The sequence below is a fragment of the Delphinapterus leucas genome, chromosome 2 (assembly GCF_059928025.1).
Source record: "Delphinapterus leucas isolate spDelLeu-1000000601 "Yukka" chromosome 2, BTC_Dleu_Yukka2, whole genome shotgun sequence".
Taxonomy (NCBI): domain Eukaryota; kingdom Metazoa; phylum Chordata; class Mammalia; order Artiodactyla; family Monodontidae; genus Delphinapterus; species Delphinapterus leucas.
Genome location: NC_143130.1, coordinates 153044460 through 153069947, shown reverse-complemented (window position 1 = coordinate 153069947; position 25488 = coordinate 153044460). Strand labels below are relative to the sequence as shown.

General features: G+C 37.8%; 1 protein-coding gene across 6 annotated transcripts; it reads right to left on the bottom strand.

Moving 5' to 3' along the window:
• Nucleotides 1–101: 101 nt before the first annotated feature.
• PTGR2 (prostaglandin reductase 2) lies at nucleotides 102–16307 on the bottom strand. 6 transcript variants are annotated; one of them, XM_022576601.3, is made up of 10 exons: nucleotides 16205–16307; nucleotides 11705–11789; nucleotides 10266–10384; nucleotides 8046–8237; nucleotides 5659–5829; nucleotides 4417–4626; nucleotides 3298–3419; nucleotides 2070–2157; nucleotides 1264–1303; nucleotides 102–439 (listed from the first exon to the last, which is right to left on the bottom strand). In XM_022576601.3, the coding sequence occupies exons 2-10, from the start codon at nucleotides 11739–11741 to the stop codon at nucleotides 354–356; spliced, it is 1065 nt and encodes a 354-aa protein (XP_022432309.1). In that variant the 5' UTR covers nucleotides 11742–11789; nucleotides 16205–16307; the 3' UTR covers nucleotides 102–353. The 6 variants fall into 6 exon arrangements, with proteins under 6 accessions (XP_022432309.1, XP_022432308.1, XP_022432310.1 ...); XM_022576600.3 differs by having other exon boundaries at nucleotides 16131–16219; XM_022576602.3 differs by lacking the exon at nucleotides 16205–16307 and adding an exon at nucleotides 11184–11273.
• Between the last annotated feature and the right edge of the window lie 9181 nt (nucleotides 16308–25488).

The window sequence follows — 25488 nt, the reverse complement described above, 5'->3', positions numbered from 1 at the left end:
AATAAAAGTTATTAATTTAAAAAATATTTTGTATGATCTATTAAACAGTTACATCAAATCTCCAGTGGTTTCAGAATATCTGATATAAATTTCATGTAATATTAGTTTTAGCAAAAGAAGGAAAAATAGGTCATGTTGACTTCAATCTATTATTGTAAATAATCATATTGGATGAAGAATACATACATGATATTGAAGACACAGGAAAGAATTATGTTATGCAGCTAAGAAAATATCACCTATGATCACATTTAAATCAAAAGGTATCTGTACTCTTAAGGGTTTTTTTAAATGTATCTTGAAATCTTTGTGCAAAACGGAAAGCAATCCGTGTATTTCCTTAATGAAGATGTTTACAGAGACAACAAAGAGGTTTCTTCTGAAATGCAAACTATCTGCTTTCCGATGTTACCCCCTGTCATCATGGACTGGAATGCAGCTGGAAAGAAAAAAAAACTAGGTTATCTGAAAACATAAATGTCACCATCATACATGTTCATCAGTAGGTCAGACACATACAATTAATTTGAATAATTTCTTCAATGATTTTAAGTACAGAAGGAAACTGTCATGAAAAGAAACCTCAAGTAAAACACTGGCAAAGTTATAGGACAAACTAACCCAATCAACATGTTAAAAATGTGTTTTTATCCAACTAGAAATGATTAATTGGTGTCTACATCCATGTTCACTGTTACAGAGTCTGAAGACTAGAGGCAAATAAATATGAGGATAAATGTCAGCAATAACAATTTTTAAATAACGTTAAAATATTAGAAATCTAGTCATAAAGTTTTACTAAGTGAAATATACATCTCCAAATATATTAAATTTTTTTCTCAAAAAGGAAAAATTATCAGTTTTATTCAATCCTCTTTATTTGAAACAAAAGAGAGTGCTGAAATCTGTGTATGTTAGTAAAAAAAAAAACCCAATATTGAAAATTTGCTTCATGTAATCTTATGATGGCTTAGAACCATTCAATCAGAAAAAGTTACCTAGAGGCTAAATGACTTTCACAATTCTTACATTTTTTTTCATAAGTTATTTACAAAACCAAAGAAACACTTACTTTACAATTTGAAATGAGAAAACAATGGCTCTTAAATACCACTAAGTTGAACCTCATGAAGTTTGATCAAGACTTTACAGGAAAGAAATGATTTAAAAAGAAAAAAACAACAGAGGAGTAGAATTAAAAGAAAAAAGAGAGTATCTGTGCTGAACTCATGTGTATAATAAATAAATCTACATTCATCTTACCTCCCATGTTTTCCAATCCATTTATCATAGTCTCTTTGATCTGTAAATCAAAATAGGTATATTTTATATTCTTTAGACTTAAGTGTGTCTATTTAACAGTTTTCAGTTTTACAAAAGGCAGCAATACTATTTAGCATTTTCTGTCTAAAAAGAGATCTTCATTTTGTGTAGGTAGTCCAGAAAAGTTTCCTATCAATTCATTTTTTAAGTACAATCCTATTTTCCCATTGTCTAATCTTCAGTTTGTAATATCACATGCTATACACCTTCTTTTCAAAAAACAAAGTATATAAGCACACACACATACAACTTTGCCTATTATTTTCACATTTCAAGAACATCCTAGGTCAGGGTCTCTGGACCCCAGATCGATAATTCCTGATTTTCAGCCACAGCCAAGAGATCTATCAGAATGTCCAGGGAGGGCAGGAAAGATGTATGGTGGTGGAGAGGTACTAGGAGGTGCTTATAAGATTTTCGAGAAAGCACAGCTTCTAACTCATAGTAGCATTCCATAAATATTTGTTAATGAATATTACAATTTGGAAAAAACAAAAACCTATTGATCTTGTGATATAGTCTAAGAAAAGTAAACATTAATAAAATTTTAGATAAAGGGAATAATGAGAGGATTTCTCAATCAGAAGAGTTATCCTCACTCAGGAGGTAAAGTTAATTTATAATATTCAGTATACTTTTCTTCTGTAGAAATATTTCTTACAAAACTAATATTAAATTCAAATAATACAAAAGTATATCAAGTAGCAGGAAGAATAATACTGATAAAGAACAGAAGCAAGTTCTACCTTTAGCTTTCCTTCTTTAAACCACTGACTCAGCTGGAGAATACCAGACTCAAATTTGTCCTTAAAATTTAACACCAGAAATCTTTCTCTGTAGTGGGGAAGAAAAGGATAATGATCAGAGACTAGGGAGGGAGTGAGAAAGCCCAAATCAAATCATTCCAGAACACTAAAATTTGTTAATCTTTCAAACATTAGGACTTAATCACACAGAGTCTGGTCAGATATAGCTTTGGGTGTAGTTACAAGCGTAAGCATAATGGACTTCTATTGTATTCTCTGCCCAGCATCTATAATCCCATTTGGTAGTAACACTGTGATTTTACTTTGTGGGTGACATCTTTTCCCCACCCTCATGTGACGAAAGCCAGGCCAGTCTGAGCCATTAAGTATCAGCTTGGAGATATGATAAAACTGCAAGAAGAGAGCTGTTCTCTTTTTTGCTTGGATTGCTAATCTGGTAAAATGTAAGAGTAAAGATAACAGTCATCCTCCTGCTACTGCAAGAGAAGAGCCTGCGAGGGAGCCAACACAATCCAGAAGAAAGCACAGCCCAGGGGTTTAGAAAAACTGAGTCATGGGACCTCCCTGGTGGCGCAGTGGTTAAGACTCCACCTGCCAGTGCGGGGGACACGGATTCGAACCCTGGTCCGGGAGGATCCCACATGCCGTGGAGCAACTAAGCCCGTGCGCCACAACTACTGAAGCCTGTGCGCCTAGAGCCCGTGCTCCATAACAAGAGAAGCCACCGCAATGAGAGGCCCGTGCACCGCAACGAAGAGTAGCCCCCACTCGCCACAACTAGAGAAAGCCTGCGTGCAGCAACGAAGACCCAACACAGCCAAAAGTAAGAATTAATTAATAAAAAAAAAAAAAACTTGAGTCATGACACCACTATGCAAACCTTTTATCCAGCCAAATCTAAGCCAGTACTAATACTGAACTTCTTAGATACATGAGCCAATAAATTTCCTTCGCACTTAAGCCAATATGAGTTGAATTTCTAACACTCGCAAAAAAGATTTGCGAAAGATTGATTGAACAGATGCATTTTTCAAAAAGTTTTCTGCCAGGGACCTAGTTAACCAAAACCTAAATGACCACCTTAAAATGTACATTTTCAAGTTTTATTTAATAAGAAAAATTATATATGAAGGACAACATATTTTGTATTCATCCACGATCTTTAAACCCCTTGAATCTGGTAATAAGGGGAAAGCGTAGAACACACCTTGTGATGTTTCTTTCTTTCCGGATTGCTTCTACAGCAGAGGGTAGTGGAGGAGGATAAGGCACATCTTTGTTGTACTGAGAAATTTGACCACATAGGATGATGTGGCTGTTCTGATTCATCTGTTCAGAGAAAATTGATGATTATAACCTAAGATATACACCTTCCCTATGTTTACTAATTTTATGGCTGCCTCAATGAAAGCCTCCTTGACTGTAATATTTAATCTTTTTTTTTTTTTTTTAAATGGCCACACCACTCGGTTTGTGGTATCTTAGTTCCCTGACCAGGGATTGAACCTGCGCCCTGGGCAGTGAAAGCACACAGTCCTAACAACTGGACCACCTCACCTCCAGGGAATTCCCTATAGTATTCAATACTATAATGCCAGTTATAATTGGCATTATAGTATTATATAATTATAATGCCAAGTAATTGATTTTGTTTTGAAGACTTACCCATTATATGTATTAGAGAGCTTTAATTAGCTAGAAAATAAGTCTACTGCAAAGGAACACAGCAGTAAATAAGAGTTTGGTAATCAGCAAAAGAATTGCGTTAGTTCTCATTGTCATCATTGTTGCTACTTTTGTTATTATTGGTAGAGTATTTCTTAGAATTTAAATAATCTAACCTCAATTGAAAACAATTTTACATAGAGTAAAGGACAATGCAGTGTTAACAGCTAATGTTGATAAATTGTAACACTGTCAGTTAAAATATGTAAATACCTGCAATTTATGAAAATCCTTTCCTTACCCAAAGTCATGGCTGTAAGTTGGTTGATTTAAGTTGGTTGATGGTTAGAAGTGAGTTAAAGGTTAGAATTTCATTTGAATAATACAACTGTATTTTTTCACAAAAATAAATTACAGGTGAAAATATAACATTGCTAGCAAAGAAGTGAAGTTGATGCTCACAGTGCAAATCCACAAACAAATGGAAGTAGCTTCAGCAAGCTCTTCTGTATCACTTAATTACAATACTGACCATCATGTTTTTCACCATAAACCCTACAAGTTTATAAAGTTTTTTTTTCTCTCTCAGTATCAGGTAAAAAGATATCACATCAAATAAACCGTAGTATTCAAATTTATAACAAACAAATCAGAAAACAACCTGACTTATCACTGTATCACTGATGTCACCTCCAACATTGTCAAAGTAAACATCCACTCCAGAGGGGCATAATTCACGGAGTTGTTCTGCCACACTCCCCTCTTTATAATTAATTGCAGCATCAAAGCCCAGTTCTGAGGTCAAAAGGAGGCACTTCTCAGGTGTTCCACAAATTCCCACAACTCTGGAACAGCCCATCAAATGGCCAATCTAGGGGGAAAATTTTTGAAAATTAAACAACTTTCAACTGTCACAATTTAAATGTAAAAATGTGAAAGTATGAAAGTTAATACAAGTACATATATGAAAGTGTTCGTCACAACTGAGGTTAGATTCTAAGGCCTTTAGCTGAAAGTAATTTGAAACCAAAAGAACTGAGAACAGATATAATGGCATTCTTTAAAAAATTAAGATTGAATAAAATTAGAGTTAGTTTGAATGTTAAAATCTCGCAATTTAAAGATGATGTCATAAAAGGAATAGTCAGACCCAAAACATCTCTATCTTGCAATTCAATATTTTTCAGGCCTGTGAGCAACTAAAATCACTATTAAGATAAAATGTTTTGTTTCAATGGTTTCACACTATAAAGGCTATTATTCATAAAACAATGTACTTTATAAATTTCTATCATAATATTTACTATACTTCTAGAACCCAATAAGTGCTTTCTTATTTGAAGATGATTTTTTTAAAATATAAATTTGTTTTTTAATTCATGTAATTCCAGACAGGTGCTCTGTGATTTTCTTCTTCATATTGATTACAGCAATGCTCTAGCATTTACCACGTCATTTTTGGTTAAAAGAGAACAAAATACAGGGCTTCCCTGGTGGTGCAACGGTTGAGAGTCTGCCTGCCGATGCAGGGGACACGGGTTCGTGCCCCGGTCTGGGAAGATCCCACATGCCGCGGAGCGTATGGGCCCGTGGGCCGTGGCCGCTGAGCCTGTGCGTCCGGAGCTCCGCAACGGGAGAGGCCACAACAGTGAGAAGCCCGCGTACCGCAAAAATAAATAAATAATAAAATTTTTAAAAAAAGAACAAAATACAAAAATCTATAACATTTTTCATATTGTTAAAAAGAGAGTCTAAGCATGCTATAACATCACTTCTACCAAAAATGTGTAAAATAATCATATTATAAATTTGTTCAATTTTATATCTTAAATTATATACACATATCCAGAGATTCAGTTATGACTAGTTTTTTAGAAAATCAGATTATTCTCCAAAAGTTTACCTGCCCAGCTAAGGATCCACAAGCACCAGCAGCTCCACTAACAACCATTGTCTGATTAGATTCAGCAGTTATATGACCTTTTTCCTGTATCCCAATCAAGGAAGTCAAACCAGGCATCCCTATAGCTCCAAGAAAGTATGAAAGGTGTCCATCCACAAGCTGTGGGTCTACCTAAAAAATATATACATACCTTTTAAAAATAATACTAGGAATTTCCGTTTTAAGTCAACAGGGTAGAGACAACCTGTTAAGTACTGTATTGTGTCCCCACCAAATTCATATATTGAAGACCTAACTCTTAGTGTGAGTATATTTGGAGATAGGGCCTTTAAGGAGATAAGGTTAAATGAGGGCATAAATGTGGGGCCCTAATCTGATAGGACTTATGTCCTTAAAAGAGGAAGAGGTACCAGAGATCTCTTTCTATGCAGGTGCACAGAGGAAAGGCTGGATGCTGTGTGAGGACACAGTGAGAAGGCAGCCATCTTTAAGCCAGGAAGAGAGGCTTCACCTGAAACCAAATGTTCCAGCACCTTGACCTCAGACTTCTAGACTCCAGAACTGTGAGAAAATAAATTTCAGTCTATGGTATTTTGTAATGGCAGTTCAAGTGGACTAGTAAACAACCCAACATAGTTTCAAGAACAGTAAACCATTCTTCAGTCTTGTTAAAATTCTATAATTTACTTGTACAAAGTAAAAAAAAAAAAAAAGAATATTACTTCTCTTTATAGTAAAAAAAACCTACAAAACCTTTAAAAAAGAATTGCCACATAAGAGATACCAAACATTCTTTCTTGTCAATGTCCCAAATATTTCAAAAGAGAGGAAACACTTAACAGGAAAACACTAGGCAAAACTGGAAAGTTTAAAAATCTCTGAGCAATTCCAGAGTAAACATTTATCTATATAAAAATGAGCTCAAACTCTAACAGTTCTCATTACTGATGCTTAAAATGGTCCATGGAAATGTAAGGAAGGTGAGATACAATTTCTTCTAGCTTAATTACAGAATAAAATGAGGTCTCTGTCAGCTTTTTAGCATTTTACGTTTATATGTTTACCAGGCCCAATCAATAGTTAATTATACTTCTCTCACATTTCTCTGTTTTCTTATCTGTAACATTAGGGAGAATTGAAAAAAAATTATATAATAAGACTCCCTACCATAAAGGTTTTATAATAGTTTTTAAGGAATTGAATAATTTTGGTAAAAACTCAATAAACCACCAAAAGTAATCAAGATTCACCACCTTGGTCTGCCACAAAGAAAGAAAATGGCAGTTTGTAATCAGCAGTTTTAAATGGCTATCAGTTAAGTCTGGTGTGTGAATAAAGGTAATGGAGATATTAAAGTCTATAATATACAGAAAGGTCTACCGTACACTACACAGAAATGTATCCTGTAGTTAATAGTCATTTATTAGTAAAGCCAGTATAAAAACATTGTGAGATAAGTTTGCTTTTAGCAAAGATCATTTTTCTATCCCTTCTGAATTCCTCTTCCTCATTTCTAATAGCTACTCCCCAAACATTTTTAAGCTCTCTCCAGTTGCTCAATTTCCCACTATAGCACAATGACAGGGAAAACTAGAAAGTGCTTAATGTTTCTCTTTCACTTCCTGCTATGAAATTTCTAGTTAAATATATTTTACTAGTACCATTAAGTTGGCAAATGATTGTGTAATGTCTCCCACATCTCATTTTATCTTAACAGCCATCTTTAACTGATTATAATAATTGGTAATCATAAAAAATACTAAAATTTTATAAAGCTTTTTACAAAGCCTTAATCACATTTATCATAGCTAAATTTAATTTAATTTTCACATTCACTTGTGAGGTAGCTATTGTTTTCATTTTGCACATGAGGAAACTGAGGTTCAGAGATATAAGGTAACTTCCTTGATGACAAATATTAGGCTGAATTACATGAAGCTGCCAGTTTTTGTAGGTCAAAACAGACAAATATTGGTAATTCCACATGGTTCAGCCTAACAGTAGAAACTGAACTCAAGATTTCTGACACAAGATGGAATTTCAAACACAAACCAAATGAATTTCGTAAGTCAAGTGGAAATTTCTCAGGAAACTTTAAAGCATACAACTATAAGGGGCCTTCTAGTTCTTAGTATAAAACATTTATGTAAAATTTGAGAAATTAAATATGGAAAACAACATCACTCATTGGCAATCTAGGAACTGTCATACATAGTTACAACCAACAGTGGAAGAGGAATAAAAGGCTTTCCATATTCTGACAGCTACCTAAAAAGAAAACATGTGCTTTTATTTTTTCCCTGATAACAAAAAGAACTGAGCACCAAATGCATAAAGAAGGAATTACAGGGGGGGAAAAAAATCAGATACTTTATATTATACATCACCTTTTCAAGGATATTTCCATCTAGAATAACCTTGGTTTGCCAGGGCCAATAGAAAGAAGTCACAAAATCGCCTTTAGTAAAATTTGTGTGTTTGCTTTCTTCTATAATCCCAATACCTCCACCATCAACCACCTGAGACAGCTGCCAAGGTGATATATAGTCACTGCCAGTGTCTTCATTCATTCTACAACGCTAAGAAAACATAGATTAGGATAATTCTCTCTGATAATACTTAAAGAGTTTACTAATTTACCCAGTGACTAAAAGGATGTAACAAGTAATGTTAAGTACAGTGTTAGCCAAACAAAACTTACCTTAATTTCTCTCTTCCTTTCAGTTATTTTTTATCCTGAAAAAAAAGTATCCCCTCTATAACAAGTAAGAAGTGACATTTTAAAGGAATTTAAGTATGTTCTAAAATTAGATTGTGGTGATAGTTCCACAACTTTGTGAATAGACTAAAAACCACTGAATTGTACTCTTTAAACGTGTAAACTGTATGATATGTGGATTATAGTTCAATAAAGCTGTTAAAATTCTTAATTACTTAAAGAAATTTATGTAATATTACATACATTATGCTAGCAAAAATAATACAAGATACTATGTCAATGGTTTCAATGGATTGTTGCAAATTAGGTACACTTACTGTTGCTGATAATATTATAAAACTGTCCATTTTTTTTATAGAAAACAAACTAGTAACATATAGACCATAATACTGCTCATTTCTTCAGCCAAGCAATACTGCTTCCTCAATGGAAATAACCCAAAAGAGAAATGAAACAATTTTTATACAGTTATTCATCACAACTTCAGACCAAGCACTACATTCCCCCTAACCTCAGCTGGATGTTCTCTTTATTCCTCAAAGACATCATGTCACAATAGCACCACACCTTTCCATAGGACTAGGGCTAAAGACTTCTCCCAGAGGTAATCAAGGCTTTCTTCCTCTCTGTGGCTCACTCTTGCCTCTCTCATGAAGGCCAAGATGTACAAGCCTACAGTGTGGTCCAGGAGATGGAATAGATGGAAGGCTGCTTGATCAAGGGCCCCCCCATGGTCTGGTTCAGTTCACCAGGGGAAAAGACCACATAGGGAATTGAGGCAGAAGCTTCTATGGGAATACACTACACTTCTGCTTGTGTGCCCCTCCCATATATTCTTGAAAAGCAAGTGCAGCAGCCATTGGATACTGGCCACACCAAGAACCTGATTCTTAAGGCTAATAGAAAAAGTGGGAACAAGTAATTCCCCATAGGTAAGCGAATGATGTCAACAGAATAAAACGTTATACAACCACCAAAATAATAATAATATCTGGACTAGTTTTTCATATGAAGGTATGAATATAAAATCACAAATATGAAATCAAAATAGTATATACATATTAAATATAACCATGTAAAATACAGTACATAGTGATTAAAACTGTGAATTTGGAATGATATAAAATTTCAATAAGTTAATGTTCATCAGATTTCTTTTTTCCCCTTTAAAGATGCTTATGTCCTTTTTTTTTTTAGAACAGTGTCAAGTGAAAGCAACCAAAGTAATTTTCTTCCTTCCTTCCTTTAATACTTAATAAGCACTTATGCTTGTCACTGGAGATACAGTGATAAATAAGATCTTTGTCATAATAAGTTTTTATTAGGGAAAATAAATATCTAATAACAACACAAATAATTACTAATTACAACTGGGATATAGGCTGAAGGTCAAGGTACTGTTTTGAGAAAGTATAACAGAAAGGACTAGTCTGAGGGTTCAGAGTGATTTTTTTTTTTATAAATTTATTCATTTATGTATTTTTGGCTGCGTTGGGTCTTCGTTGCTGCACGCGGGCTTTCTCTAGTTGTGGCGATTGGGAGCTACTCTTTGTTTCAGCGCGCAGGCTTCTCATTGCGGTGGCTTCTCTTGTTGCGGAGCACGGGCTCTAGGCGCGCGGGCTCAGTAGTTGTAGCTTGCGGGCTCTAGAGGGCAGGCTCAGTAGTTGTGGTCCATGGGCTTAGTTGCTCTGCAGCATGTGGGATCTTCCCGGACCAGGGCTCAAGCCCATGTCCCTGCACTGGCAGGCGAATTCTTAACCACTGCGCCACCAGGGAAGTCCCTCAAATATTTATTAATCATGAGGCTTACACAATGAAATTCAGATGCAACATGAAAAAATATGAAAATAAAATTATTTTCACTAAGTCACAAAATCCTGATTCTTACCATGTAAGGATCCACAGAAAGGTAAAGAGTTCTGACTTGTACTTGTCCTTCATTGATATTATCTGGCAAGTTTACTTCTTCTACTCGGAAATTTTCTGCCACTGGATTACCATTTTTTCCTAGAATATTAGGCAAAAATATAAAATCAAAAAGTCACTTTCCCACAGAATTATTTATTATTTTTAAAAGGTCACTCTAAGATTTAGAGCACTCCTGGAATACACACATGAATAAATCCATATTGTTTTGTAATTTTTCTGTAACTCAGCATAAATTCTTCAAATAGTTTCACTTGCTCTTGGTTTTCTCCAAGAATTTCCTTTGGCATATTGCTGTCAATGTAAAAATTTCTTTTTTAAGGTGATTACAGGTAAATCACCTCATCTGTTATAAAATTATAGAAGGATTTCAAAAAGTAAAAAAGCACAGCCAGCTTTTTTTTTTAACTATGGAAATTAAAATTTACAAGGTAGCAGAAATACCACATTAGCCAAAGTAAAGAGGTAAACTATCCTTCCTCATTTTAAGATGAAAACAGAAACTTAAATGAATATAATTAAAACTTCATATTCATTGAATCATCAAATTTATAAGGTGAAAATAGAATGTAGACATTTTAATCTAATTGCTCACTTTACTAAAACTGAGAAAAGGTAAGTGTCTTTCCCAGGCCACATGCTAGGTAAGCACCAAAATCAAGGCAGCATGGGCCCAAACCTCTCAGGTTACTTCCATGCCTACGCTTCTGTGATTCAGGTTAGATGTCAGGTTAGATGACCTAGGATGACATAGGTCAGTGCTTTTCACATAAAACAGAAAAGCACATCTTAAGAATCAATGATACACATTACAAAGAAAAAACAAAAGCCACATATATTTGTAATATAACCTTCTAAAAATTATAATACTTTAAAATACCTTATTTCCCCAACAAGTGGCCTTGATAACTTATCATTTAAAAAAATGAATATTGGGACTTTCCTGGTGGTGCAGTGGTCAAGAATCCGCCTGCCAATGCAGGAAACACAGATTAGAGCCCTGGTCCGGGAAGATCCCACGGAGCAACTAAGCCCATGCACCACAACTACTGAAGCCCGCACACCTAGGGCCCGTGCTCCGCAACAAGAGAAGCCACAGCAATAAGAAGCCCGCACACTGCAACAAAGAGTAGCCCCCCCCACCTCAACTAGAGAAAGCTTGCGCACAGCAACGAAGACCCAACGCAGCCAAGAATGAATGAATGAATAAATAAATAAATAAATAAAAATTTTAAATGAATATTATATTATTTAAAGAGCTTCTTCTAATATCTCTACTAGTGTTAATATCTTCCTACCTCATTTACCACATTTACATCATATTATTACTTTTTGTTCCTCCATTTGCATTAATAATTATTAAAGACCACAGTTGTTCATTCATCACAGACAAATACATACCAGGTCGGGAATTCAATACCACTCTTTGTACAATCATCACCTTGTTTGCACAGTTGTCTCACAAGACTTCTGTATAAAATAACTCCTATAAACAGAAAAGTTTTAAATCACAAGTAAGTTACGAAATATTCAACAATTTAAAAGTTAAAAAAATGTACATTTGTGTTTCTGAACAAGGAAAGGAAAAATCATATTTAGGATCCAAAAAAGATGTAGTCTCCTGTTAGAGTTTGCCTCCTAAAGCAAATATATGAAGAAAGACTAAATCTAATTAGAATATTTGACTAATAAGAACAAATTCACTGAAGATTGAGTGGAACAAAATGTTTTTGGCCTCATAATTCAGGCACATTCATCTTCAAGCCATCATGATTAAGGCTCCTACTGTAGCTTGATTAAAAGAAAACAATATGATATATTCCTCCAGAGTTAGCCAGTTAGTCTAGTAGCAAATAAAACACTAGCCGTTTAATTGAGATGTAACCAAATTTTCAAAAATTCTTTTATTCATTTATCAAAATGGAAATTTCTTAATAGTTCTGCTGATTATAAAAGTAATACATCAAAAGCATTTTAAAATCCTCACCTTCTAGGAAATTATGTAATATAGAATGGCCAAGTGAATAAAAAAGGATCAGTTTATTCTGGGTTTACAATCTGAGCTAATGAAAGAAGCAAAATGAAGTTCCAATGCTAGCAGTATCTGACTTGGGCATGCTTACTTTATCCATCACTAAAAATGAGGACAGACCATTAGTGTTATTCTGTACCAAGGACTGTTGTGCTATGAAACATATATACATATATATATATGCACATATATATTCATGTAGTATTTAATAATATTAAATATATATTTCATTTAATCTAACAATCCTATTAAATATTTTATTATTATCCCCAATTTATAGATGAGGAAATGTGCCTTAAAGTGTTTAAGCACTTTCCTAAGGTGGTGGAGTTGAGATCCAAACCCAAGCTGTCTGACATTCCAATCACTTAACTACTACATAAAAATTTCCATCCTATATGTCTAAGTTGTTTGATTTTTAAGTTACTAAGCAAATATTATCCTTTTTAAAATTATTTACTAGTTGTCTTCTCTCATTAGATATTTTATTTCATCCTCTTTAGTACCTAATAATGTTGAGAAGCCCAAGAACAACAATTATATCAATGACATTTTTTTACAATTGCAACATATTTTTTATTAAATTATAGTTGATTTACATTATTATATTAGTTTCAGGTGTAGAGCATAGTGATTCAACATTTTTACAGCTTATACTCCACTAAAAGTTATTACAAGATAGTGGCTATAATTCCCCATGCTATACAATATATCCTTGTTATCAACAGTTGCAATATATTTAGCTCTTAGCATCATTTCTAAGTTTATACAGCAGCACACTTAGACATTTGACAACCATCTGTAGATCCATCTGATATTTAATAATGCTTACCTTGTATCACTGGGTAATTTCATTTACCCATGACTCTACTCCTAATCTAGTTTCTAAATTTGCAGGACTCTTGAATTTCTTCATATTTCTCTAATCCCATATAGTACCTGAGTTTCTTATATAGACCTGAGATTTATGTATACTTCTCAGAAAAATGTTAAATAATCATCACGGGGTATTTTTCAAATCTTGCGTAACATAGTATTTATATGGAGACAACTTATGGAGAACTTTCACACAGATCTATTTATTTCTTAAAACAAAGTATATAGGTAATATCCTTATTTTACAACGGAAATTGAGGTACAGTTTGTACCCAAGATCACATAGCAGTTAAGCAGAGGAGTTAGGACTGAAACATAAATCTCCTCATCCCAGATCTCACTTGTCCTCACTCTTTCCACTATTGCCCGCCGATCACCTCCAAACACGGTTTTCACGTATATAGCCACATAATAATGTTCAACTCCTCTGTAGGTACCCTTTACAAGAGGAGAGGAATTCTGCTCCTAATTAAGAACTAAATGTCTGATGTTAGTGGCATTCCATAAAATAGAATGAAGAACATGGATATTCATCTTATTTGCTTCCTTACTTTTTATAATGTATATATTTATAATCTCACTGGTTGTGACCTTAATGGCTGGTTGCTCTCAATATACACTCTCTCCTTTCGGAGACAATGTTGCCAGCTAAGGACTGCGTTCCCCAGCTTCCCATTAAAACAAAATCCCAGACATCATCCTATTCAAAAATCCCTCAGTTATGCATCCCTAACAACAGGTTGTTTTAAACATAAACACTATGCCATTAACATAACAGAATTAATAGTCCAGGTAATTCCTTGACATTATCTAATACCTAGTGCACATTCAAATTCCATCTTTTTACAGTTGGTTCGTTAGAATCAAGGTCCATATACTGTATTTTTGAGTCTCCCCTTTTTTATTTCATGTCACTGATTGTTGAAAAAACATGTTTCTTCATTCCTTTGTCTGTTGAATGACCTTTGATTGCATCCTCATAGTGTCTTTTTTTTTTTTGGCTGAGCAGCATGCAGGATCTTAGTTCCCTGACCAGGGATGGAATCCGTGGCCCCGGCAGTGGAAGCGCGGAGTCTTAACCACTGGACCGCCAGGGAAGTCCCTATTTTTATTTTTTTTCTCATAATGTCATTTACTTCATTCTTCTATCTCCCCTCTTATCCTTGACAGGTAGTTAGATCTAGAGGTTAGATTAGATGCAGGTTCAGACTTTTTAGGCAAGAATCTTTAAAGGTGGTGCTGTGTGCATCCTATTTCATCACAGCGAGAAGTCCATAATGTCTTGCAGGGCTAAATGTATTTTTTTAAAGAAAATCTCCTATTGAATCACGATGTGTGTAAATTATATAGGGTTAAAAGGCAAAGTTTTCCAAATTGATACTGGATCCAAAGATAACTGACCTTAAGTGGTGATTAACAGCACCAAGATGGCTAAATTTTCAAAGGAGTCTTTCCAAATGAAGTTTCATATTTGCCACCCTTTTCCCTAATTACTTTCAATGTATGTTTTATTACTTGAAATTATGCACACTGTAGATTTGTCCAAATACTGCTTATCAGCATGAAAAGCACACTATTAAAGTTTTCTCCCTCTGTATTAAATTAGAAAGTTTTCAAGTATCAAACACTACAATTAACTAATGTAGGATAATCGTGCAATATCCCTCCATAGCACAACACATTTAAAACATAAAGAAATTTAGTCACAAAATTAAAATATACAATATGATACACCAGCTCTAGATCTGAAAGGAGGTGTGGTGGTGGTGGTGTTATTCATCCCAAATGGGAGGGAAAAAAAACTCAAGTCCTTATTGACTGACATCAAGCAGACCGTATTTGCCCGTAGGTTCCTAACTGGTGGTAAACAATATTCCAAAATAATACCAGATCAATGATCAACTGAAAAATTCTAGTGCCAGTCAAAAAGAGTGTGTTATCTTAATGTCTACCTTGCAGCCTATTATAAGGGGTAGGGCACCCAACTAGGCAAAGCAGAGTACATATCCTGCTTCTAATCACGCAGGATCTTGGGAAAGTTCCTTCTCTCAGCCTGTTTCCTGAATGTACCTAAGTGCCAGGAACTGGGCTAAAGACTTAATAGCCATTGTCTCCTTTAACCCCTCCATCCAACAACACTCTGAGGATGGTACTGTCACTGTTCCCATTTTATAGAGGAGGAAAACGAGGCACAGAGAGGTTGAATAACTTGCCCATGGTCGCACAACTGGTAATGACTGCACTAGAACCCACAGGCAAACAAGACACACACCACTGCCATAACATGAGATTCCTAACACCTTTAAGAAAAAAAAAACAAAACTTCTCTACCCTGATCTTGCTCAATTATTCTGCCACAAATGACTGTTGCCCACGGCCTTATTACAAAACGTGTAAATCTCTGGGATTTCCTCCACTTTTTCTGGACGGTCACTCTCCTTTCCTTTGAGACTTCTGTTTTTTTCCTTCCTTTCCCCTAGTATGTGGGGATTCCTGCATGGCTCTTCCATTTCTCAGTGGCTTCACCTTCTATGGCTCCTACTACCAACCACTCATACGTAAATTACTAAAAATCTGCGTCTACAACCCAGAATTTCAGACTGACTTCCCAGAATGTAAACACCAAGACAGGGAATCGTGCCTGTTTAGTTCAGTGATTTATGTTCACCCACTATGGCTTGCACATGGTAGGTGCCCATTAAATATGTGTTAAATGAACATCCCAAGGACACCTTAAACACAATTATGTCCAAACTTGAGGTTGCTTACTACCAACAATTCTAAAAAAAAAAAAAAAAAAATCCCTGCTTCTGCTTCTCGAGCATTCCCTATCCCAGTGACGTAGGCAATAATGCTAGCGTCGCCAGCAGCTCCGGGAGGAAGCCGGGAGGTCACCGAGGTTCCTTGATCCTCCCTCACCTGAAGGGCCCGACGCAGCCTCGGGTTCCCCAGCCCTAACAGGCCCGGCCGGCGGAGCCCCGCGCTTCACTCACCGCCAAGGAGCTCGGGAGGAAATCTCGCGCGGTTTGCAGAGCTGACGAGGGGTTCGCCGCGCGACCTCGGCCCTCCGACCTCAGTACGCAGGCGCACGACTAGACCTCGGCTCCTCACCCCCTCCCCTCCCAGGGGCGGGCTTTTGAAGTTTAGGCTACAGACCTGCCTGGGTCACAGCGCTTCCGTGGAAGGTTGGGAAGGTGCGGAGATTTAAAGACTAGTCACATGTATGGGCGAAGTGTATTAATAAGTTAACCGGGATTGGTGGCCTATGGCAGCCCCTACTACCTGGACCCAAAGAACAAATCGTTCAACCTTGACCAGTGAGTTCACTTCTAGCAGTACTTTTTTTTTTTTTTTTTTTTTGCGGTACGCAGGCCTCTCACTGTTGTGGCCTCTCCCATTGCGGAGCACAGGGTCCGGACGCGCAGGCTCAGCGGCCATGGCTCACGGGCCCAGCCCCTCCGCGGCATGTGGGATCTTCCCGGACCGGGGCACGAACCCGTGTCCCCTGCATCGGCAGGCGGACTCTCAACCACTGCGCCACCAGGGAAGCCCTTTAGCAGTACTTTGAAGGAATTTTGTTTTATGGATTTCTCCCTGAACCTCAGGTTGGAAAATTACAGTTAGTTAGGGGCCCGACAAGCCTACCCTTCGTTTTATAGCCGAGGAAACGGAGGCTTGGAGAACTGCTGTGATTGAACCATCTACCTTTCAGCTGGTTAGGAGAAGTGCTGGGGTTACATAGCCTCTCCAGACTGCTGGCCCAGGACTCCTTCCCTTACAACAGGGCTCTTTTCTTTTGCAAAGAATCCCAACTTCCTCAAAGATGGATTACCCAGTGTGACCTGGCATCTCAATTTCATAATTGTTAATTGCCTCCTTCTGTGTTGAACTAGGTTGAGCAAGGTTAATTCCTAGGATAGCTGGGATTCCCCAGGGACTTCAAACCCTAAGGGAGACCATTCTGAATTAGGCAGGTGAAATAATTGCTATTTATATTATATTCATGTCAGAGCTAATAGCTCAGCATAAATCATAGTATTCAGTAGCTGAAAGACGACTGGGATTGTGAGCAAGTGGGTAAGAATCATTAAACAGCCTGGAGCTCCTGGTAGCTTCACCTCTGAAATTTTTACTTCAGAAAAGCTTCAGGAAAGGACTAGAAGGATTATACTACTGTGCAAACTTCTTCATGCAGGAGGAGAAACTTACTTCTTTTATCTATCTTGTACAGGTAGACCTTCGATAACGTTTTGTTGTAATAAATTGAACCAACTAATGGAAAAGAAAATAACAGACTAAAAATAATAGCATGAAATATAGTCTAGAACTTGATTTTAAAAGACTCTCTCAAAGTAGAAAAGAAACCCTGCAATATTAAATTAGTTTTGACTCTCTTGATAGAGGGTCTGTGAACTCCTTGTAACAAGTGTGATTTTTCTCCCCAGAATGAGTTCCTATTTCCAAAACTTCAAGAAATGAGTGTATTAATTGTGTCCTCATGAGAGGAGAGAAATTTTTCCAGTACTACCTAGTTAAACCTCTCCCCAAATCCTAAACCTCAGAAACTGTGTTAGATAATAATTGTTCATTGTTTTAAGCTGCTAAGTTTGGGGGTATTTGGTTATGCAGCAGTAGATAACCTAATATGTCCACTAAGGGAGTACCCTGGTGGCCTAGTGGTTGGGATTCCAGGCTTTTACTGCTGTGCCCCGGGTTCGATCCCTGGTTGGGGAACTGAGATCAAGCTGCATGGTGTGGCCAAAAAAAAAAGGAGAGAAATGGTAGACTCCAAGGCTGGGTCGGGGTAAGCCCGAACCAGATGAGCCTGAACACCTTTTTTTTGGCTGCACTGCATGGCATGTGGAATCTTAGTTCCCCAACCAGGGAGCAAACCCATGCCCCCTGCAGTGGAAGCACAGAGTCTTAAGCACTGAATGGCAAGGGAAGTCCAGTGAACATCTTTTTGCCACCAAAAATGATGAAGTATGTCACAGGGACACAGAAGCCAGCTTGAAGGGGATCCTACTGGCCAAATCTGGGACAACTTGAGCACCAAAATAATTAATTACAATAATGCTTTACAAACATCATAAACATAGAAATTTATGAATCTAAACCAGTAATAAGCAAACAGAGAGAATGGAGTGTTCTTCCTTACAGTAGGATGCTGAGAGCTAGCTGATAAATGTAGAGGAAGTACTAGAGTATCATAAATACTAAATGTAAAATATTAGAGTATTGTACAGCTTTCATAGTAAAGATTGGATCAGACGAGAATTATCAGTGGATGCTAAATCTAGGGGGACTAAGATTCTGCACCCAATTTGGATTCTGCACCCAATTCCAGTTAAGGGAGCTTCCCACACACCACCAAGCAATGCTCAGACACCAGCTTGGGTGACTTACAATTCAACTCAATTCTGATACGATCTACCTGGAGATAATATCAGATCCCACAGGTTACGTGGTCAGTCCTATAAGATTGCCCCCCACACACACACATTCAGATGCCAATCGAAAGTCCACCTGTGCTTCTGAGAAACAGGCTATAGATTGGAAGTCCCAATGATCCTCTGCTTGGATTCAATCAGTTTTCTAGAGCAGCTCACAGAATTCAGAGAAACATTTTACTTAATAGATTACCAGTTATTATAAAAGGCTATAACTCAGGAACAGTCAGATAAGAGTGATGCATAGGGCAAGTATGGGGAAGGGGTGCAGAGCTTCCATGCCCTCTCCAAGCTGGACAGTCTCCCTGCTTCCCCACGTGTTCACTAACCTGGAAGCTCTCCAAACCCTGTCCTTTTGGATTTTTATGGAGGCTTCATTATATAGGCACGATTGATTTAAGTCATTGCCTATTGTGACTGAACTCAGTCTCCAGCCCCTCTCCCCTCTCTGGAGATGGGAGGGTAGGAAAACTGAAAGTTCCAACCGTCTAATCACTTGGTTGGTTACCCTGGCAACCAGCTCCCATCTTTAGGCTACCAGTGGGCTTTCCAAAAGTCACCTCATGAACATAACAAAAGATACCTTGATTCCCTCATCACTTTTGAAGTTCCAAGGGTTTTAGGAACTTAGTGCCAGAAATGGGTAAAGACCAAATAGGTATTTGTTACTATAAATCACAATATAACAGGGATATTGTGTTGAGGAGCAGGATACTTGCACTGAAATAAAGTGCAAGTGAGGAAAAAAAGTGGTGATGATCTCACGTGGCCTCAGCCTGCAGTGGCTTGAAGCAGGATTTCGGTTCCCAGCCAGACTGAGGTCGGGCCGTGGCAGTGAGAGTGCTGAATCCTAGCCACTAGACCACAAGGGACCAGTGGCCAGTGACAAGGCTCTGGCCCATGAGCTGGGTAGAAATGAATTTACACACAGAGATGGAAAGTAATGAAACAAGTAAAATATTTATTAGGAGGAAAAAGGGTACGTGTGGATAGACACATGGGCGGACTTAGAGAGTCGTGCCCTCGTGGTCGTTTGAATCACTATTATGGGGCATTTCTTCTGGGTTTCCTTTAGCCAGTCATCTTGTTCTGAGTCCATATTTGGTATATCTCAGGGTCCTCCTATGTGTGCGTGTGCATCTCTTAGCCAAGATGGATTCTAGTAAAGAGGCCTATGGATAGGCCTCTACATCACCTATTATGCGGTGGCGCCCCCTCCCTTTTTGACCTTCAAGGAGACTTTCTGCGTGTGTGGGGGGGGGGGGCGTCGGGAAGGTCTCCTTGACTCCGAGAATGAGAAATATGTGGTCTTTTATCTCTTATCTGGGCAGGGCTCAGCTCCTCTCTAGCTCCTGCTACTTTTGAGTACCTGTCCACAGGGGAGAAACACCAGCTGTTCAGATTGGGGCCCATCTATCTCCTGCCTCAGTGATTATACAGTAGAAAAATCTGAAAGATCTTAATATTCCCTTAGTGAGCTTTGTGGATTAATGTCATTCATCAAATTTAAGAAGTTTTCAGCCATTATTTCTTCAAAAATTTTTTCTGCCCCTTTCTCTCTCCCTTCTCCTTCTGGAATCACCATTACATGTATGTTAGTATCTTAATGTTATCCTACAGGTCTCTGAAGTTCTGTTCATTTTTCTTCAGTCTTTTTTTCTCTCTGTTTTCAGATTGAGTTATTTCTATTGATCTATCTTCCAGTTCATTTCTGCCACCTCAAACCTGCTGTTGACCCCTCTAGTGAATTTTTCAGTTATTGTACTCTTTCGTTTCAGAATTCTCTTGTGGTTCTGTTTTTAAAATTTTCTGTATCCTTATGGAGAACCTGTATTGGTTGATGCATTGTTGTCATGCTCTTTAAATAAGCTTTTCTGTAGTTCTTTGCACATGTTTATAAAAGCTGATTTAAAGTCTTTGTCTGCTAACTTCAACCTCTGGGAACACTGAGAGGCCATTTCTATTAACTGCTTTTTGCCCTTAAGTATGGGTTACACTTTCCTGTTTCTTTGCAGATCCCATAATTTTCTGTTGAAAATTTGACATGTTAGAGAATATATTGTAACAAACATGGATTCTGAAATTTACCGCCCTGGGGCTGTTGTTTCTGCCGTTTTTATTTCTTTGTTTCATCCCTTCTCTTTTTCTTCTTTCTTTCTCTTCCGTTTTTCCTTTTTTTCCTGCCTCCTTTCCTTCCTTCTTGCTCACTGGCTTTCTTCCTGCCTGAGCTAAATTTGGTCTCCACTCTGCGTGTATGCAGCCTCAATTAGGACTATGCTTTGCTCCAACCACAGCTGCAGCCTCAGGCTAGTGGGGCCAAGCTGTTGACCTTCTCCTGCTCACCTGCACTGGAGATGTCACTTCCACTGGCAGTACCTCTGAGTGTGGACCAGATAAAGCTCCAGATAAAACGTCTCCCTGGGCTTCCCTGATGGCGCAGTGGTTAAGAATCCACCTGCCAATACAGGGGACAAGGGTTCGAGCCCTGGTCCAGGAAGATCCCACATGCCGCGGAGCAACTAAGCCTGTGCGCCACAGCTACTGAGCCTGCACTCTAGAGCCCGCGAGCCACAACTACTGAAGCCCGCGCGCTTAGAGCCCGTGCTCCGCAACAAAAGAAGCCACAGCAATGAGAAGCCCGTGCACGCCATGAAGAGTAGCCCCCGCTTGACGCAACTAGAGAAAGCCCTAGCGCAGCATCGAAGACCCAACGTAGCCAAAAATAAATAAATAAAATAAAATTTAAAACAAACAAACAAACAAAAAATCTCCCTTTGGCCACAGCAGAAAAGCTGCTCATGGCCTGCCCCATCCTGGCAGAACCTCCATGTATTGAGCTGGGGGTGGGGGTGGGGGGAAATAGGAGTAGCTCCAGGCCAAAACATCTCAAATTCCCTTTGTTTTTACCAGAAATTCAGCAGTTCCTGTCAAGCATAAATGCTTCTCAGGTTGTTATGTGCCTTTGGTCAATTTCCAGAGTGTAAAATGGTTGTTTATTGTCCCTCTTTATAGTTTGGTTTTGGGGGGAGTGGATTTGCCAGTCTCCTTACTTGGCCATTACTGGAAGTCTATTTAGTTTATTTTTTAGTTCCAAATCATTTTAGAGAAGGACTTGAGATTTTTGTGTGCATCAAAAGAGGCATGGGGAAAACAAAAAACAAAAAACCTTTTGAGGAACTCTGATCTAACTCAGCTCTCTCATTGTACAGAAGAAGAAGAAAAACTATATGATTTTCCCAAGATCAAATATCTTGGTTAGTTTTTAAAATAGTAGTAAATTAAGCTACCATTTATTTAAATAATAGTGTATAAAGTTACCTTTCCTAGAACATTTTTTCAAAATTCTTTAAAATACTGCCATCAGTTGATCACCTCCGTCCTTTCCATGTACTGTTTCTATGCCTATATGACCAGGACTTTTATAATAATGAATAATGGATCAAAATTATACCTGGTTCCCATTCCTGTTCCCAACCAAGCACTCGTTTCTAAGCCATCGTTTTTAACAAAAATAATATCAAATCTGAAATCTCAGAAACATAATGTTGAACAGAAAAAACAAGTTACAGAAGGAAACAACAGTATGATTCCATTTATATAAAGTTTTAAAACATGCAAAACAATACTGTATGTTGTTTATGGATACAACTTCTGTTGTAAAAGCATAAAAACATGCAAGGGAATGATAAACTGCCAATCCACATTGAGAATGGTTACTTCTGAAGGGAGAGAAATAAGATCCAGGAAGTGGGAAAATACAACTGTATTTCTCAAACTGAGTGGTATCTGGATGTTTCTTTTTTTTTTTTTTTTTTTCCTTTTTGGCCGCCCCTCGCAGCTTGCCAGATCTTACCTCCCAGACCCAGGCCCTCAGCAGTGAGAGCTCGGAGTCCTAACCACTGGACCACCAGGGAATTCCCTGGACGTTTCTTATATTATCCTATAAACTTTTTGTATTCATAAAATATTTCATGATAACAGAAAAGTTAAATGCCAGATATATTATTTTAGGAGGACATGAGAGCTACATTCCCCCCAAAAAAGATCAGGTCGGCTTTTGGAACACACAAGCATCTATATAGAGCTGAGATTTTTATTCCACTCAATGGTTTTATCCGTTGTAGCCCAGAGATTTTAGCTTCCTATGGTTAATCTTTAAAAACCCTTTATTTTTTTGAAATCTTTTCAGAGGAGCACTAAGCCTTCACACAGTGAAGCCTTATGTTGGAGGACAAGTTGCAGGCTTTATTAGTGTCGGGAAAAATTGTGAAAGACTTGGAGCTCGGTGGGAAAGATTACTAGGTGCTCAGTCTAGCAGAATATCTCCGCCTTTCATTGTCTTTGAGCTAATTTACAACTCTGTGTTGCAAAGAAACTGATAGCAGTGCAAATGATCCTTGCCCATAGAAATATAAATGCAAGTTGTTCCTGGAGTACAGTTGATCTCTCTCCGACTCACCTAAGAAACCAGTGCTGTGTCTATTAAGCAAATTAATTTCAGCGTTGCTGAAATATATATGTGTCTAGTCTCCAGATTATCTTTTGAATCAGCTGTAGTATCTTACTGGTACCCTCATTAATTAATGAGTTAAATAAATCTTGGACACACTCTAATTTTCCATTTGTATGAGTCATGATTTTACTCTTTAAAAATAATTATCCTTTAACAGGAGGGAAGAGGACGCTTTCATCTCATCTCTGCCAAACCACACATATTACAGAATACATGAGGCAGCTCCTCCCTTGCAAAGACACTGGTCCCTTGTAATTATTTGGTCATATTATTTCTCTCCTGCTCTCTTCATTTTGCTCCTCCACGTTAGATGCTTTTCAAAAATCTTTTTTTTTTTTTTTTTTTTTTTTTTTTGCGGTACGCGGGCCTCTCACTGTTGTGGCCTCTCCCGTTGCGGAGCACAGGCTCCGGACACGCAGGCTCAGCGGCCATGGCTCACGGGCCCAGCCGCTCCGCGGCATGTGGGATCCTCCCGGACCCGGGCACGAACCCGTGTCCCCTGCATCGGCAGGCGGACTCTCAACCACTGCGCCACCAGGGAAGCCCCAAAAATCTATTTTTAAACGTTGATTCTTTGCTCCCTTAACAACTGGAAATAAAACAAACATCTTTTACTAAGCAGGTAATATATAAGTTTTTTTCTCTGTGATTAAGGCCACATCTACACCCACTGTATGATAAAAAAAAATTAAGTAGTTAGGGGGTTTCAATCAGACTCATTTCCAGCTTCCTCCTTTCCAACCTCCCTTCTCCCAAACTCCGCATTGATCTTCCTCATTGTAAACACACTATATGCACTTGTCAAATTAAAAAGCGAGTGAATGGATGCCTGTTGTGCGTTTAACACCAGAGTAGGTGCTAAGTGGTATATCATATGTAAGTGAGAGTTCCTGACACAGCAAGTTTATAATCCAGTTTGGAAGACAGGGAAGTAACAGTATATGCAGTATGTGGTAAGTATCAAAAGGAGTGAGATTGGTGATAAATGCTTCATTCATTCATTCATTGAGCAAATACTTCTTTATTGTCCATTACATGCAGGTGTTGCGGTATACATGGTGAAAAAGACCAGCACAAATTTTCCCTTTACCAAGCTTAGTCTAGAAGGGACTAGGACAAGTAATCAGGCAGATACAGTACTGCGTTGTCAGGACTACATATATAGGGGAAGTACAGGATGTTATGGGAGTATATAGGAGGACAACCTGTCCTTGACTTGGGTGGGGGGGACGGATCTAGAAAGACCTCCTGGAGGAAGGGCTATCTCAACTGAAATCGGAAAGACCTTAGGCCAAATTAGGCCAGGAGTGGGGGTAGGGTGAGCAGATGGGTGTAGTAACGATTATTTGCATGTTTCTCCCACTACTAGACTTGAGTTTCTTGAACCTAAGAATTGTATCTTATTCATTTTTAGAAGCCCAGGGGCTAGCACAATCTTTGACATATGTAACGAGTGAGAGCGCAACATATATTTATGATTTAGCAGAAAGTCTAGGGGCTCTTTTCCCAATTCAGTTTGTCTACAGTGTCTCAGTCAAACCTCCTAACTCTGTGGTCAGAATTTGCAGCATTAGATAAGCAGCTGAGGCTAGGAGCTGAAACCAGGAACTCAGTATCTGCATCCTTTCTGCGACTTCTCATTCATCCTGAACCAGTCACAGAGACCCTTGTCTTAATTTTCTCATCTGTGAAGTGACTGCCTTTATATTTACCACCAGGGATACTGAGAACCTTACTTAACATTTAGGACAGAATTTGTAATCCTCACAACATGAGACCCATAACTGAGAGACCATACCATTATCATGGCCCATTTCATTTTATCTGGACGTTTTCTTAACTGGATTGGTTTCACATTTCAACGTGAATTAGTATGAGATGCTATTGTTCAATTAAGTGTTGAATTTCACTCCCCAGAGAGTTTTCTCCTTCAGTAACGGAAAAATGAAGTATACATTATTGCAGTAATAACATCCTCACTGTGATCTTGTCATTTCAAAAGAATCTTAAAACAAGAGTTTGGCTGAATTATTGCTTAGAGGAGAGAACTTCAGAGAAAAAGCATGTGCCACAGGAACATCTTTAAATGCTGTCGTTTTGCTTTTTCCTTTTTCCTCTTCCACATTCGATATGTGAGAATCCAGGAGAAGAGGAAGCCCAGCATCATTTAGCCTCAAACATTTCTTTTTTTATTTTAATTTATTTTATTGAAGTATAGTTGATTTACAATGTTGTGGTAATTTCTACTGTACAGCAAAGTGATTCAGTTATACACACACACACACACACACACACACATATGCATATACATTCT

Excerpts from the sequence above, each read along its gene's own strand:
- PTGR2 (XM_022576601.3), bottom strand. The coding sequence starts at position 11,741 with ATGATTGTACAAAGAGTGGTATTGAATTCCCGACCTG. Across the intron at positions 8,238-10,265 it reads TTTCTGTGGATCCTTACATG|CGTTGTAGAATGAATGAAGA; the intron begins GTAAGAATCAGG and ends ATGTTTTCTTAG. Across the intron at positions 3,420-4,416 it reads GTGATACAGTGATAAGTCAG|ATGAATCAGAACAGCCACAT; the intron begins GTTGTTTTCTGA and ends TTCTCTGAACAG.